At 47.0% G+C, this 15,722-nt stretch overlaps 1 protein-coding gene across 1 annotated transcript; it reads right to left on the bottom strand.

The window, feature by feature from the left end:
* Positions 1-3,524: 3,524 nt before the first annotated feature.
* On the bottom strand, positions 3,525-14,182 carry Cthrc1 (collagen triple helix repeat containing 1). Its single transcript, XM_005072634.4, has 4 exons — positions 13,913-14,182; positions 9,491-9,712; positions 6,733-6,949; positions 3,525-4,056 (listed from the first exon to the last, which is right to left on the bottom strand). Exons 1-4 carry the CDS (start codon positions 14,165-14,167, stop codon positions 3,914-3,916), a joined length of 837 nt encoding a protein of 278 aa, XP_005072691.3. The 5' UTR covers positions 14,168-14,182; the 3' UTR covers positions 3,525-3,913.
* Between the last annotated feature and the right edge of the window lie 1,540 nt (positions 14,183-15,722).

Here is a 15,722-nt window from a genome sequence, read left to right as displayed (position 1 = left end):
CACATCTCACTCGGAGCTCCTAGGCTTATATAAGGGGCTGGGTTTCTTAGCTTGGGGTCTCCCTCTAAGAAGCTGATCATCTATCTCTCAAGATGCATTAAAGCTTTACTGCAGAAGGATCCGAGTGTTCTGCGTCGTTCTTGCTGGCGAGACGGTAGCGCGGGACACCGACACATCTGATAGCCTTGCATCGCCAGCTCTGTGGCTGGGAGTCCTGCAATAGCAGCCGGTTAGGAATGGTCAGTGGTGTAAAGAGAAGCTTTTTCCTTGAGAGTAGCCTTCCCGCCAGCCTGGTTCCAGAGCCACGTCAGTCCCAAATGAACACACAGGATGCTATATTAATTATGAAGCTGTTGGCCTTGCTTGTTTCTTACTGGCTAGCTCTGACTTAAGTAATTACCCCATAATTGTTAATCTAAGTATTTTTCTTAACAGAGAATAGTTCCGGGCTTCCTACCCCCATGGAATTACATCTCGACTCTCGTGTTTCTCCTTCCCAGAGTCCTCCTGGACTCCTAGTCCCACCTATCTAGATTCCTATTGGCCAGCAGTGCTTTATTGACAAATAACAGGACTTCCCCAACACAGTGGGTCTCCCAAAAAAACACCCCAATGGGAGCAAGCGGGTCTAGACGATGACACAGCTCCCATGAGTGAGGCAGAGAGCAAGGTCTGCAATTCCTAGCGTCCCAGGAATTCAGAGAGGGTCCATTTCCAGGCAGGCACAGGCCACCCAGTGAGTCGCCACTCAAAGGGTGGGGGCCGGGGGCTCCGAGCCCGAGAGACAGACACAGTCGCCTGGTGCCTGGAGTTCGAGAAAAGCCAGACCTGTACGGGGGAAAGGAAACCTCACATCCAGGGGGAATTGCTCACAAGTGGATAACCCCACCAGGGACCAAGTTGACCCCACCTGAGACCCAATTGCAGGTACCGAATGGAAGGCAAAGCCGTCAGCGAACGAACGAGAAAGCAGATTTGGTGCAGGTAAAAGAGCAGATCTATTTACAGGGGGAGCAGGCGGGTTGGGGTCCCAGCATGAAGTGATTACCAAGCGCTGGGGAAGCCGAGTTTTGTTAGGTTTATTCCGCAGGACAAGATCCCAAAATCAAGCAAGGATGGAGCGGGAAAGTCACAAGCCGCCCCCGTGATTCGTCCATCAAGGGGCAGGGCCCGAAGGAGCAGAGGGTCCGAGACTGAGCAGGCCACCCAGTGGGGCATCGTGCAAACGGTGGGGGCCGAGGCCGTGATACCAGGACCTAACCGGAGGCCAAAAGGCGAGAGACGGCACTAGAGAGACGAGAGGAGTCCTTGCTCGCTTGCTTGCTCGCTGGCTCGTGGGAATAGCCTAGGGAGGGGAAGGCGGAGCGGCTCCCCAGCCCTGACCATTTTGGATGGAAGGACCCAGCGATCCGATCCGGAGAAGCATGGCTGTCCTATGGGAACCGGGTTCCAAGGCCCCAGTGGGCCTCGAATTGCCTGCGGGCAGGAGGAGACGCCAGGACAGCCTTCAGTGTTGTAATCCAAGAAAAGCAGCATGGGAGAGAACAGGGTTCAAGCTGAGGGGTTTTGTTTTTAATTAGGAAAGGGGATCATAAAAAGGAGAAAAGGAAGGAGGGGGACCGGCCTCCAGGGACAGGAGCAGCAGGAGAGAGGGGGAGAGAGACGAAAAAAACAGAGGAGAGAGGGGCCAGGCAGAGGGAGAAAAAGAGGATGGGAGGTGGGCGGGGTCCTTTTAAAGGGAACACAGTGAATGTGCACAGGTGGTGCTCTTAGCGGCTGCAGCTGAGGGTGTATCCTGTCAGAACCCCAAGGACAGGACAGTACAGAGGCCTGAAAACTGACAGAGCCTTTGGGGGAATGTTTCTCATCCAAACCACAACGCATGGATTCACATTGTCTTAAATGCTCTAAAGACCCGAGCACTATTTAAAAACAACCACAATAGCATATCATACCTAAAAAGTATTTATACCATCAATGTTTACTACCTAAATAAAAATCTGACCTTGCCTGTGCTTATAATCTTCTTGAGTCAGTGCCTGAGTACAAACTTTGCAATAGGTTGATATGGCCTTATGCCTTTTTTTAATCTTTTTTTTTTCTTGCAGTTTGTTGAAGAATTCAATGTTTTGCTTTTTGTATCTTGATCTCTATTGCTACATTTGTATCTGTCTTTTATCCCCTGTGTTTCCATCAATAAATAGTCACCTCTACGTGCTAAATTGCATCCAGGTTTGACTGCTGATAAAACTGTCTCTTAGGTGGTGCTATGTGACTTTCTTAGGGGGTATTTAGTCTGGTTTCTCTTTGGGGGATGTTAGGAGGCAAAAATCCAGTCATAGATCCCTTAATTCATAAGTGGCTGAAAAGGGTGATCGTCTAATGTCAGCATTCTTTGTTCATTTGTTAACTATGAATATTCAATACTATGATATATATATATATATATATATATATATATATATAATTTTGAAAGATAAAACTTTGAGTATTAGCCGAGCAGTGGTGGCGCACGCCTTTAATCCCAGCACTCGGGAGGCAGAGGCAGGCGGATCTCTGTGAGTTCGAGGCCGGGCTGGACCGACAGCCTCCAAAACAATACAGAGAAACCCTGTCTCGTAAAACCAAAAAAAAAATTTATATATATGCTTTAGGACTGTAGCGTATCATGAGTTCGTGTATACCATCTCACTGTAAATATTGCAGTTATCATCTGTATTGACACCCGTGTCATCTTTGCCAGTAGGAAACAATTCAAGCTGAATCCTTGGGTCCTTTCAAGTCGTCTTTCAGCTGCCTTGTTTCCCAAGTAAGGCATTCTGGGATCCCATGGTACATTTCCTGCCCAAGAGCTACAGTCACTCATATCTTACAAGATCTTTCTATTGTAGCTGCCACAGTGTGAGCCAGCCATTGCTCTTAGTAAATAAACCAGGAGTTCCCAAAAAATAAAACACAAATTCCCGCTGACACTTCCCATTCAAGCCCAGAACTTCATCTCCCTCGCGCGGATCCAGACTTGGCGGATTCCTTCTGACCACCGCGATTCAAGGCAATTACTTCTACTTCGAGATCTACCACCTCCTTCAATGCTCTCATTTTTGTGTGTCTTATCTTTCCTACCGGATGGGAAGCAAATTGAGGCCTGAGCCATGGGCTTTTACTTTTTGATACAGTAAGATAAAATTCCTAAAATACTGTCATATTCGTGACACATAAACACCCGTATGTTTTCGTATCCCTCAAGATACAGAACCATGCTTAACACAGAACATGTACTAAAACTCCATAAATTGTTAAATAACTACCTAGAGTTAGGTGTAACTTCTCATATATCAAGTAACTAGAAGTTCAACATCATTGTCAAAATCTTCAGTTTAAAAATACTAACGTTGTCACGCTTGGTGAGCACATGGGAGGTATAGGCAGGCAGATTTCTGAGTTCTAAGCCAGCCTGATCTAGTGCGACTTTCAGGACAGGCAGGGCTATATAAAACAAGCAAACAGAAGAAGAATACTAAAGCTGTTTGAAACATTTTATTTAACAGGTACAAAACAGTTCTAAACATTTACAGCTCATACAATGACATAACTTTTATATATTTTAAAAATGTTGACAGTGGGAAATAGGAAAGACTAAAGATCATAATGACATTCTAATACATGAGTTCAAAGAACAGAATCAAGAAAAAGGTAACCAATGGGGGGAAAGTCCTAAAAACATTCCTGATGGAAGCAAAATGAATAACGAGGGATTTTAAAGTGCAAGATCACACTTTGGTCTGTAAACATATTTAACTGCATTTCCGTTCAGCTGGGTACATAAAGTGATTTCTTGAATGTCCCTTAAATGAACCATTCAAAGGTTTGGTTTTAAAAATACAAGAGGTAGGGAATGAAAGCCTCGGAGGATTTATTTTGGTAGCTCTTCAATAATGATGCGAGACACTGAGTTCCACCCCGTAGACGCGTCTCCTTTAGGGTAATCAGAACAAGTGCCAACCCAGATGGCCACATCCACAAGCCCAGCACCGATCCCCTCACAGAGACCTTCCACTGCAAAACACAGCCAATCATAACACTCGTTAGAACAAAGACAAAACCATTCATTTTGCACCTACTGTAGAAAATTGGGTTATAATCCAGTTTGATGTAAAGCTAATTAAGAATTCTAGTACCTGCTAAGGATTTCATAATGAAAGTCTCTTTTTCTCTTAGTGGGTGCATACATATTTTTGAAGGCAGGTATGTAATTACTATGCTATTACCTCAACGGGCAGTATTCTCAAACCAGAGTGTCTTTAGTTACAGAGATGGTTTAAAACCAAAGAACAATTTACCAAACCATACGGGAAGCTTACACATTCAATGGTCAAGACCTCCCAACTTTGGAAGAGACTTGGATCATGATTGTCCAAGTCTTTTGAAAGAAATTCCTTTTCAGCACCGCTCCGTAGATCTGATAGGACTTTCATATAATTAGAAGAACCCCTAGTTGAATCTTTTTTTGAAGATTTATTTATTTATTATGTATACAGTGTTTTGCTTGCATATCAGAAGAGGACACCAGATCTCATTATAGATGGTTGTGAGCCACCATGTGGTTGCTGGGAATTGAACTCAGGACCTCTGGAAGAGCAGTCAGTGCTCTTAACCTCTGAGCCATCTCTCCAACCCTCACCCAGTTGAATCTTATACCAACCATTCAATATATGAATCTATTTTACATAGATTCTTTTTCCTACAATAAGTTACACCTATGTATGTATGTATATATCTATCATCTATCTACCTACTATCTATCTATCTTTCTAATACATCATCTATCAATCATCTATCTATCTAGTCTATCTGTCTATCTAGTGTGTGTATGTAGTTGTGGATACACCTGTACCACAGTGCACATGGGAGGTCAGAACACAACTTAGTAACTTATGACAGGAACTGGTCCTCTCCTTCCACCATGGGGGTCCCAGGGGCCAAACTCAGGTCATCCACCCTTCAACCGCTAAACCGCCCCCACTGACCTTTACCAGAGTTACGCTAATTACTCTAATTGCTCTGCTTTGTGTAGCCTTCGTGCTAACGTACATCTTACATCCCGCCTCGCCAAAGTCCTTCACTCACATCTGAAACAAAGATCTCACTGGTGGCCGCTAAAACAGGCAGGGAGACGTGTTTCATCAGCGCGTCTGTGTGAGCCGGAAGGGAAACCGGAGTTGGCCGGTTCTTAAAGGACGAATGGTGGTGTACAGCAGGGCAGTGGCTGTCTAGCCTCCCCGCTGGCTGAGATGAATGCGTTCGTGTGCCCTGCCCTGTTTCCACCCTCGTTTAGTGCAGTCCCACTGAGCCCCGGGGTTACAGAACTGAAGCAATCTGCCGATGACATCTCTGAGTACAGGGACCGCCTTCTGCTCTAGACCTCCTGGAAGAGGTTAGCAGTGAGCCCGCCATCCCATCTAAGCTGTCTGGTAGTCTCAGGACCGCGCTAGCTGGAAACACATGCCAGTGATACTCAAGTTTCCCGATGGCCTTGACCCCCGATGGCCTAGAAACGTGTCCACTTAACCCTGTAGCCAAAGGACCGCAGACAGGTGCAGGTCCAGTGTCATCCTCACAGTGCGTCAAGTGGAGAAACGATGACATTAGCACATCGTATCCCCGCGCGCGCACTCCATCTTCCTGGAGGAGTGGCGCCGCCGTGGCAGGTAGTTTTCAAGCTTCCTAGGTGAGCCTACTGTGTAGCAACGGGTGAAAACCAGAGCCACTGCTAAACCGAGTCACTGCCGTTTCTAACTTAATCATTGACTTTCAGCTTTGGGGCACATCTGTTCCCTTTGAAAAAGATCTGTGAACGATGATGAATTGCAGCCCAGGCTGGAGAGTCACACACTATATATAACCCTCTAGAGGTCTACTTAGAACAGGCTGACGGGACCAGACTCTCACCGATGAAACCTTCAGGGTTGGGGATCCTGGGGGTATCCTGCAGCCAATCGCAGCCATGACAGACTGCAGAAAAGACCCTGCAATAGAGGTCCCTGACTCAGCAACAGGTACTTGCCTGGCCTTGCCTGGAGGTCAGATACCTCCCTTGGCAAGGAACCAGAAGTTAGCTGGTGGCTCTGGATGTGCTTTATGCTAACAGTGACTTGCAGAGCATAGCAACCGCCCTGAGAGGGCCTACAGGCCATAGCAACCAGTTGACCAATCAACTCAGGACAGGTTGTCCAAGCTTAGAAGCGCACCAATCCTGAGACTGTTGTACACCCCTAGATACTCCCCTTGTTCTACCCAGTAAATTCCCCCACCCCTCGGTCCCTCCGGGTCCTTCTCGTCCCACCCACTGTGTCAGACGGATGGAGCAACCAAGTTAGTACAGTTAACTTATTAAATAAAAGACTCTTTGAAGCCAGGCGTTGGTGGCGCACGCCTTTAATCCCAGCACTCGGGAGGTAGAGGCAGGCGGATCTCTGTGAGTTCGAGGCCAGCCTGGTCTACAGAGCGAGTTCCAGGACAGTCTCCAAAACAATACAGAGAAACCCTGCCTCGAAAAACCAAAAACCAAACCAAAACAAAAAGATTCATTGCTTTCGCATCGGAATAGGTCTCGGTGATCTGGGGGTTCCGAATTTGGGCACAACAAAGCCAGTTACCCAGCATGATGGTGGAGATCACGCATCCACCAAGGCAGACCCGAGGCACGCCCGGCAGTGCCGCTGTTATACATACCAGAAGAGGTGCGATGGATGTTAATGGTTGAATTCAACTCAGGGCTCCCTTGGTCCAGATAGATGATGGCTTCGATGGGAAGAGGCCCTGAACATTCAGCCCCGTTAAACGTAAAGTACCAGCGCTGACAGCACGCGGTTCTGCATTTCAGCCGCAGGGAACCGCTGAACAGGACTCGCAGGGCGCTGTTGGAGCGCATCTTCGTAAACGTACACTCCTGCCACGGCAGGGAAACAGGGGAACGCGTTTTTCATTTCAGTTACAAAGACACTTCCACCATCGAGTCATGGAGGCTAAGCCCCGAGATTCGGGGGAGGTCTGGGACGCCACTGACCAACAGCTCCAAAAGAGGTCCCCACGTCTGGCATCGGGCTTTTTATTTCATAGTTTATGCTATCTAAGGAAACACCATTCAAGCTCCTTTTATACGTGTATATGTGATGGGGGGTGTCCTTCTGTGGATGTGTTTCTCTTATTGGTTGATGAGTAAAACACTGATTGGGCAGTAGAGGCGGGAAGATAGGTGGGGCTAGGAGACGAGGAGACCCATGGGGAGAGGATGGAGAGAGGAGGAGACACCATGTAGCCGTCAAAGGAGTAACACTCTCCGGTAAGCCAAGACCATGTGAAAATACATGGATTAGTAGCTACGGGTTACTAATTAAGGCAGAGCTAGCCAATAAGAAGCCCAAGCCATCGTCCAACAGTTTAATAAATAATATGTCTTCGTGTCGTGTGCTTATTTGGGGCTGAAGCAGGGCGTCGGGACCTGAGAGGACAGAATTTTCGTCTAGATGTACGTCCATGCTTTAGGAAGCTTCTCCAGGAGTCGGCTTCCTTACTGCTTTCTCAAAGGTCTTCACTGTTAGTTATCCTTCCTCATACGCCCTCCCTTCTCCTGCCCTCCCATCCCCCACCTCATCTAACCCCTCCTATTACATTATTCCCTTCTCCTCCTTCATAATTAATGCCTGCGTTCTATCCCGTTTCCACTGAGTCACACGACTCCTTACTAATTTCATAACTTCTATGAATATGCCCTAATGTAAATATGCCAATCTAATGATTCAAAGTTAACATCCAGGACAGGCGGTGGTGGCGCACGCCTTTAATCCCAGCCCTCGGGAGGCAGAGGCAGACGGATCTCTGAGTTCGAGGCCAGCCTGGTCTACAGAGTGAGTTCCAGGACAGCCAGAGCTACTCGGAGGAACCCTGTCTCAAAAAAACCAAAACCAAACCGAACAAACAAACAAATAGCATCCATACATGAGAGGGAACACGTAGTATTTACCTTTCTGGGTCTGGGTGACCTCACTGAGAGTGACTATTTTCAGCCTCCCCCCATTTACCTGTGGGTCTCATAATTTCATTTTTCTTTACAGATTAATGGTATTCCCTATTTCTAAAGATACCACAGTCATAGGACACAGGTAACTGAGCTGACGTTGACCTGGAAACTCATCCCTACTGGCTAGCCTTCATAGTGCTGGAAGGTTCAACACGTGCCGCCAAGGGGAAAAGTAATCAAAGGTCTCACCCAGCTGTCAACCCCAGGAACTAGGATAGCAATGGCCCCCACCGGTGCAACAGTGTTACAAATGTTAGGGGCGTAACCAGCTACTTTCTGATGGGGTTAAAAGGCTGCTCTACAAGATGAAACTCATGCCCCGTAGAGTTAACTGGACCCCAAAACCAATAGCTGGCTAGCTCATAAGGTCCTAGAGGAGAAACTAACTGATACTGTTATTCTGCTTAAAAGGCAGAGTAATCATTTGCCCCCTAAGGTTTTATTTTCATACCCATAAATTAGCACATCTCTTCAACCCCACCGTGTTACAGAATCACCACAGTGATGGTTTTAAATCACTAGTCATCAATTTCAGTCCCCTTAAACCTGAGCACCTATAAGCTGAGCTTGAGATTAAGGACAAAGGGACTTCCCATAACATGGATCCCAGTCATGTGGTAATTTTTTAAAACTATTGTGAGAGGCAAAGATATATTTTAAGTTTTCATTACTATGCCTTAGAGACCTATGGAACAAAAACGCCTCTGATCTACAAGCCTCCTGCCCAAGGACAGACAGTTCCTGAAATAATGGAGGCTGTTGTTTATGAGATAACAAACCACATGTTTTCACTCCCTAAACAAGTGTGTTTGACCCATCTGCACCGGATGTGCTTGATGGAAAGTGGGCCGGAGGTTCCCAGGATGTATGCTTGCTCCTGATTGGATCTGGTGGGAAATGCAATGAATTATGGGTTTCCCTTCTTAAGTGGCTGCAAACCATGATTTTGGGTCATTTCCCAGGAACTAGGGTTTAGACCTGGTCAGAGCCCATCCACCTGGCCAGATTTTAATTAAAGCTTGCTTCAAATTTGCCTTTAAACCATGGTAGTGGTCTCATTGTGGATCAGTGGCATTAATACTATCCTCCACTTTTACGCCTGAAGCTACAGCAGGCTGTTAGACTAATTTATATTTAAATTTACTTAATGATAATATTAGAATGCTGGTTAAAGTCTAACTGGAAAAATGCTATACTTTAATAAATAAAGTGATTATCTATCTTAGAAATACCTTTATGAAATTAAATGAAATGTTATCAAACTTTTCATTAACTTTAAGTAAAGAAAACCACACATTATTATTCTCCATTCTTTTTTTTTCTTTAGGTTTAATAAAAAATACACTTGACACTGACTTATAAAACTCTTACATTTCGATTCAACTTTAATATAATCTGGACTTGACTTACCGCAATTTTCCCAAGATCTATGCCGTAATTCAGTGAATTCCACGAACACTGCTTGTAGTTTGGGGTCCAGGACTCCTCAAAACTTTCCCTCAGGCACTCTCCTTTTTCTCCTTTGAATCCATCCCGACCTGGAATGCCTGGTGTACCAGGGATGCCATTGGCCCCAGGACTCCCATCGCGACCGGGGACTCCCGCTGGCCCTTGTAGGCACATTCCATTATACTAGAGTACAATGAGAAGGGGGGAACGTCATTGCTTAAGATGCAAAATGAATTACAAGATATAAAACCGACATGGGGTATATCGATACAGTTCGGCCCATCATAGAGCTCTTGTCTAGCATGCACAAGGCTCTAGGTTTAATCCCAGTACAAAATAAGTAAATATAAAATACATTCCTGAATATGTAAATAAACAATAAGCATCAAAGGATCACAGCTACACTTCATTTGAATCTGTCAAGAGTTCCTTTAAATCACCTTGTCCACTCTCTCATGAGTTACTATGGAGAACTCACTTCAAGGGTTATTTAGAAAACATTGTCACTTCATATTTTTTTGTATTGGGCAAACTTATACAGATCAAAGAGAAAACGTATTTTTCATGTGTTTTTCTTTCTACTTCGGATTATATATTTCATCTAGCTGTATTCCAAGGTGCGCACATTTGATTTTTTTAATTTAAATTTTGTTATTCTTTTATGCGTATGCTAGAGCACCTGGCTTGTAAGACTAGAAGAGGGATCAGATCTCTTGGAACTGGAGTTACAGGCAGGTGTGAACTGTCGTGTAGGTGCTGGGAATTGAACCTGGGTCCTCTGGAAGAGCAGCCAGTGCTCTTAACCACTGAGCCATCTCTCCAGCCCCCAGTAGATTGTGTTTGCTCCTTATAGTCCCATGTTTTATCAAGTGCTTATACTCCATAAATGCACTTTTGCATTATCAAACTTTCTTTTTTCCAAAACAGTGCTTCCCTGTATAATCCTGGCTATCCTGGAACTTGATCTGCAGACCAGGCTGACCCTGAACTCACAACAAATCACTCCCTCTGCCTCCTGAGTGCTGGGATTAAAGATATGAACCACCACTACCTTGCTATCATAAAAAATTTAAACATAATTCTTTATTGATTATTTAGGAATTTTACAACACACACACACCAATTCTGCTCACTTCCAAGTCCCTCCATATTCACCCCTCCCCCTGCAACCTGCCCCCAAAATTAATTAAAACCAAAACAAACAATCATACAAAAATTTTGATGCACAGTTTCTAGGTGCTTATTTCTAGTTTTTGTTATAAATATTAATGTAAGGAAAATACTTATCCATCCATATAGATCCTTTTCTCCTCTCGAGTGACCTTTTCGTTGCTAGGGGGAGAACTATGAAATAAAACCTTAATTATCCTATATTGCATTAACTTGTAATAAATACCTTGCATTGCATTACCTCTAAGTTGGATACACATATCGTCTGCTTCTCCTATTTTGATGTAAAGGAAGATGCACTAGGGTGGCACTTTCTCACCCATTCTGTGTCCCTAAGGAGGAGTCTGTGGCCTGTCTTCATGTGGCCACCTGTCGTCAACAGGGAGGTAATAATTTACCAAACCATCTGTAAGAGCTAGGATTCTCTCTGCCGCTGTTCGTTGTTTTGTGTATGGTGTAGAATTTAAAATGCATAGATTCAGCCGGGCGGTGGTGGCGCACGCCTTTAATCCCAGCACTCGGGAGGCAGAGGCAGGTGGATCTTTGTGCGTTCGGGGCCAGGCTGGACCGACAGCCTCCAAAACAATACAGAGAAACCCTGTCTCGTAAAAACCAAAAAAAATTAAATAAATAAATAAAATAAAATGCATAGATTCTAGAACCATTGTTCCTTTTTATTTTAATGCTGGCCTTGGCCTCTCTTCAGTATGCAAGACCAGGCCATTTACACAGCATTTCAGTGCCTGTTGTGTCATGTATAAACTGGGGACAATCACCAACATTCTTGCCTTGAGGTTAGCAGCACGGGCCTGTAAGAGTTCAGGCTCCCCCTCCCCCAACCCGGCAAATTTGAGGCTAGCCTGGGATACATGAGACTGTTCCTCAACACACACACACACACACACACACACACACACACACACACACACACACACAGAGAGACAGAGAGAGGCAGAGAGAGACAGAGACACAGACAGACACAGAGAGACACAGACAGAGAGAGAGAGACAGACAGAGAGAGACAGAGAGAAAGACAGAGAGAGAGACAGAGACAGAGACAGAGAGAGAGAGAGAGAGAGAGAGAGAGTTAGTTCATGTTACAGTGTTACAGTCGTGGGTATTGAACTCAGAGCCTCGTGCTCTACCACCGACCTAAGACAGTGATACACTGAGCTTCCTTTCTCCAATTCCTGTGCCTACCCTTGAATGAGTTCACCTGGAAACAAGGGGACCATTAATTTGACTTTCCAAAATGCAACTAAGGTTTTTACTTTAACATTTCCCTTATTGATGTCAATTTCTCTAGTACATTTGACATTTTGAAATTCCTCCCAGGCAAGACGTTACGTAAAGTTTGTTTTTTTCCCAATCTAAAATCCTAGTCCCAATGGACGTTTTAGAGTTGTCAGTCAACAAAATGAGTAACCGTGAATGGACGGCTCTGATTCCCTCTCCCAGCTCCCCATATTTTTATTGGCCACCAGGGGGCAGAACTCGGTGGGGGCTGAAAGGAAGGCTTTGAAAGCCCAATACAAAGACGTTACTTTATGCAATCTGTCGAAACCTTCCCAATGACGGTGTCACTTTTTCTGTCACCAAGACGAAATCCAATCTACAGGATGCACCTGAGCCCGACTGCACAGCATGCTTTTCCAAGTTGGGTTAGAGCCGTGGGAAACCATAGGTACTGTAAAATCCTTCGAGGGGGGAAAAATGTTAGCTTTATGGGGAAAGGGGATATTTTCTGTATCTTAACTACACATTCGTAAAATGCAAACTGCACACGAGCCACACTCACGTGGCATAATTAAAAAAAAAACCTTAGGTACTTAAAATAGAACTGTAGCTCCCAACACAGTGTGCTTTTTGTGGAGCAAAAATTATATATCATAGAAAACAACAGCGACAAAAACAAACAAACACAACCACGGTTGTGTGAAGCTACTCGGATTTTTTTTCTCCCTGGTGCTTTTTTTCCCCAACCCCCTTCCCTCTTCCCCTCTCCCTGTCCACCTCCCTCCTGAACCCCCACCCTCCCAGTTTACTCAGGAGATCTTATCTTTTTCCCTTTCCTAGGCTGATCCCTGTGTGTCTCTCTTAGGATCCTCCAGGCCTTTGAAACCAGTTTAGAATTAGCTATCAGGGTGCTTGTTTTGTCATCTTAGCCTAGAATGTCAGCTTAAGAAATTCAAATCTTAAAAAAAAAAAATCACCAAAAGCCTCCTGCCTTCTTATGTATTGCAATGCCTGACAACCATCTAGATTGGTTTAAGGACTGGAGTCCATAATGTGCCAAGGACTACAGATCAGTCATTGGCTGGCTCTTGCCTGGGACCTAAAACCTCTCTCTGCCCTCTACTGGGTTTGTTGACTTTGAGAGTTTAAAGGGGGAAGGCTTTATACAAACGGGCTTTCCCACAAATCAGCCCCTGGAAAGAGCTTGGGATACTTGCTTTCCCGGTAGTGTTTTTTCTTTCCCTTTAGCTCGATTGCATTGCTCCTGAGTGGTAGCCACAGGCTGGAGACCCGAATGGGCACCGGCTTTACACAGAACAGGGGGAATGGGTCCCTGGGAGGGGCTCCTCCTGGTTCTCTTCATCCCCCTCCCAACCATTCCTGGCCCGAGGAGTAAATTGCAGTTCATACTCCCCAGCAAGATGACCCAAACTGACTCATAATCTTCGAGTTAGAAAAAAAGCTGGACACACGCTTTGTGGGGGGTTGTGAGTCTCTCCTCCAGGCAGACGTGGCCACCCATGCAACAAGCGACACGTTGCACAGCCTTGGAGCAGGCCCAGGCCATCAGTTGGCCTAGGGGGCTTCCGCGGGCCTGCTTTTGAAATCAGCCCAGCAGCTCAGTCTACACCAGTTGCAGACACAACGTTCCCCACTTCTCTCCAGGGTGGCCTCCCCCCGGAGCCAGGAATTCCTGGGTGGAGAGCGACTATACGGACCAGGGACATCTCACTCGAACCGCGTCGCATCTCTGCGACGACCTCTCACTGCGGTCTCCCGTGGAGTTCCAAGACCCCCACTTCAGGCATGTCCCATTCCCCACACGCCCCGAGCCAAGGCTGAGCCCTCAAGTTAAGATACATAGCGCGCTGCCCCCACGCACACCCCTCGGAGGGCCAGCATCACCAACCGCTGTGCGCGCACCGCTGGGTCCTCTGCAGCACCGAGGTCAGGACCGACTGACGTTCCCAGACTCACCAGGTCTACCACCTCCCTCTGCCGGATGGGCGCTTTTTGCTTCGCCTTGGGGTTCTCGGAGGCGTTGGACTTCGCTGGCCATTGCAGCAGCAGCAGCAGCAGCAAAAGGAAGAGACCCGGCAGCAGCTGCGGGGAGGCGGCGCGACCTCGGGGGTGCATGGCGCGCGGTGGCTGCGAAGCGCGGAGCGGGAGGTAGCGGGGTCCGGGGAGCCTGGTGCTGGTTGGTGTCTGGCCCAGCTCTGCAGACCGCAGCATCAATGCGCCTTTGACTGAGCGCCGCCCTCCCTCCTTCCCGCCCGCCCCCTGGACACCCGGAGCTTGCATACTGTAATAGGCCAGGGTCCCGGGCTGCAGCACGCCCCTCCTCCGCAGCTCCGCCTGCCCCGACCCCCGCCCGGTGACTGTGGTTGGGAGCCACAGATCAAGGGAATCCAGACGGCTTGTGTCTCAAATCTGGTCCAGGAATCACCTTCGGATTCCTGCATTCCTAGCAAAGCTTTGGCAGACGGGGTGGGCGGGAAAGGGGGGAGAGGGAGGGTACATTTGAAGGGCACCAGCCAGAAGAATCTTATAGAAACAGCCTTTGAAAGTCCTCTGGCCCTAATGTTTGAATAAGTGCTATTCCCTTGTAAGAGCCAAGGCGCAGAGCTTGGCAATCCTGTGCGGGACGATGCTGTCTGCCCGCTTCTCCGTCTATAGGCGAAGACCTAAGGCTCATGGACAATGGCCACCTCTCAACCGTGGAAGTTCACGTTCGGGTACCCATTCCACATCGCATGTTCAAAACTCCAGCCAGGGGAGCAGCCCTCACCTGCATTGGCACTGGCCGTCAGGGGAGAAGGCAGGCACCCTGTAGACCTTCGCCTCTCCCTCCATTCCCGGGCCCAGTCTCCTAGTTTCATCCCCCAGTTCTGGAACAGAACACCTACAGCAGCCTCTCACCACCGCCTCATCTCTGGAGGGTCCCACAGATGTTCCCCTCCTAAGCTCCCCTCCCCAACTCATTGCCTCTCTTGGTCCCCTCCAGACTCCAGTAGGCAGCCCTGGGAACCCACAGGCCACGCTGGGCAGTAAAACAAGTAGACTAACTGCTGGTCCTCACCACTCCCTCTGATCCTCAAAGTCCAAGCCCCCGGGCTCATGCCCGGCTCTGCAGTGGGCCTTTTGCTGTGGTCACTCCTGGTGGAACGCCCTGCTTTCCTCCCTCTTGTTAAGGTTCTCCACCACCCCCAGCCCAGCCCATTCCTAAGTGTCAGCTGCTAATGCCCAGAAACACATTTTACCTGGATGGCACCCCCCCGTGCCCACAACTATTAGGACCCCCGAAGATTTTCCTGCAGGTGACACAGCTGCCACATTCTCCTAAAAAGCAGAGAGAGAGAGAGAGAGAGAGAGAGAGAGAGAGAGAGAGAGAGAAAACAATAACAAAAAACAAGGAACAAATACAAGACCAGATACCAGCACCTAGAATTCCAGTCTCCCTAAACCCAGATGTCTAGATGCCAGTGTAAAAACACAATCAATGACAGCCAGGACAATTGTGTCTCCACTAGAGCCCAGCCATCCTACCGCAGCAGGCCTTGACTATTCCAACACAGCTGACACACAAGAAAAAGACTTTCAAACAGCCTTTATGAATATGATAGAGGCCCTTAAAGAGGAACAGGGTAAATCCCTTAAAGAAATCTGCAAAAACACAAAGAAATGTTTGAAGGAGATGAATAAAACCACCCAAGACCTGGAAGTGGAAACAGGATCAATAAAGAAAACCCAAACCGAGGAAAAGTCTGGGAATGAAAACTTCAGGAAT

This window comes from Mesocricetus auratus, unplaced genomic scaffold, assembly GCF_017639785.1.
Source record: "Mesocricetus auratus isolate SY011 unplaced genomic scaffold, BCM_Maur_2.0 Super-Scaffold_100023, whole genome shotgun sequence".
Classification (NCBI taxonomy): Eukaryota; Metazoa; Chordata; class Mammalia; order Rodentia; family Cricetidae; genus Mesocricetus; species Mesocricetus auratus.
Note: the sequence above shows the minus strand (reverse complement) of the source record. Positions and strands in the feature narration are given on the sequence as shown.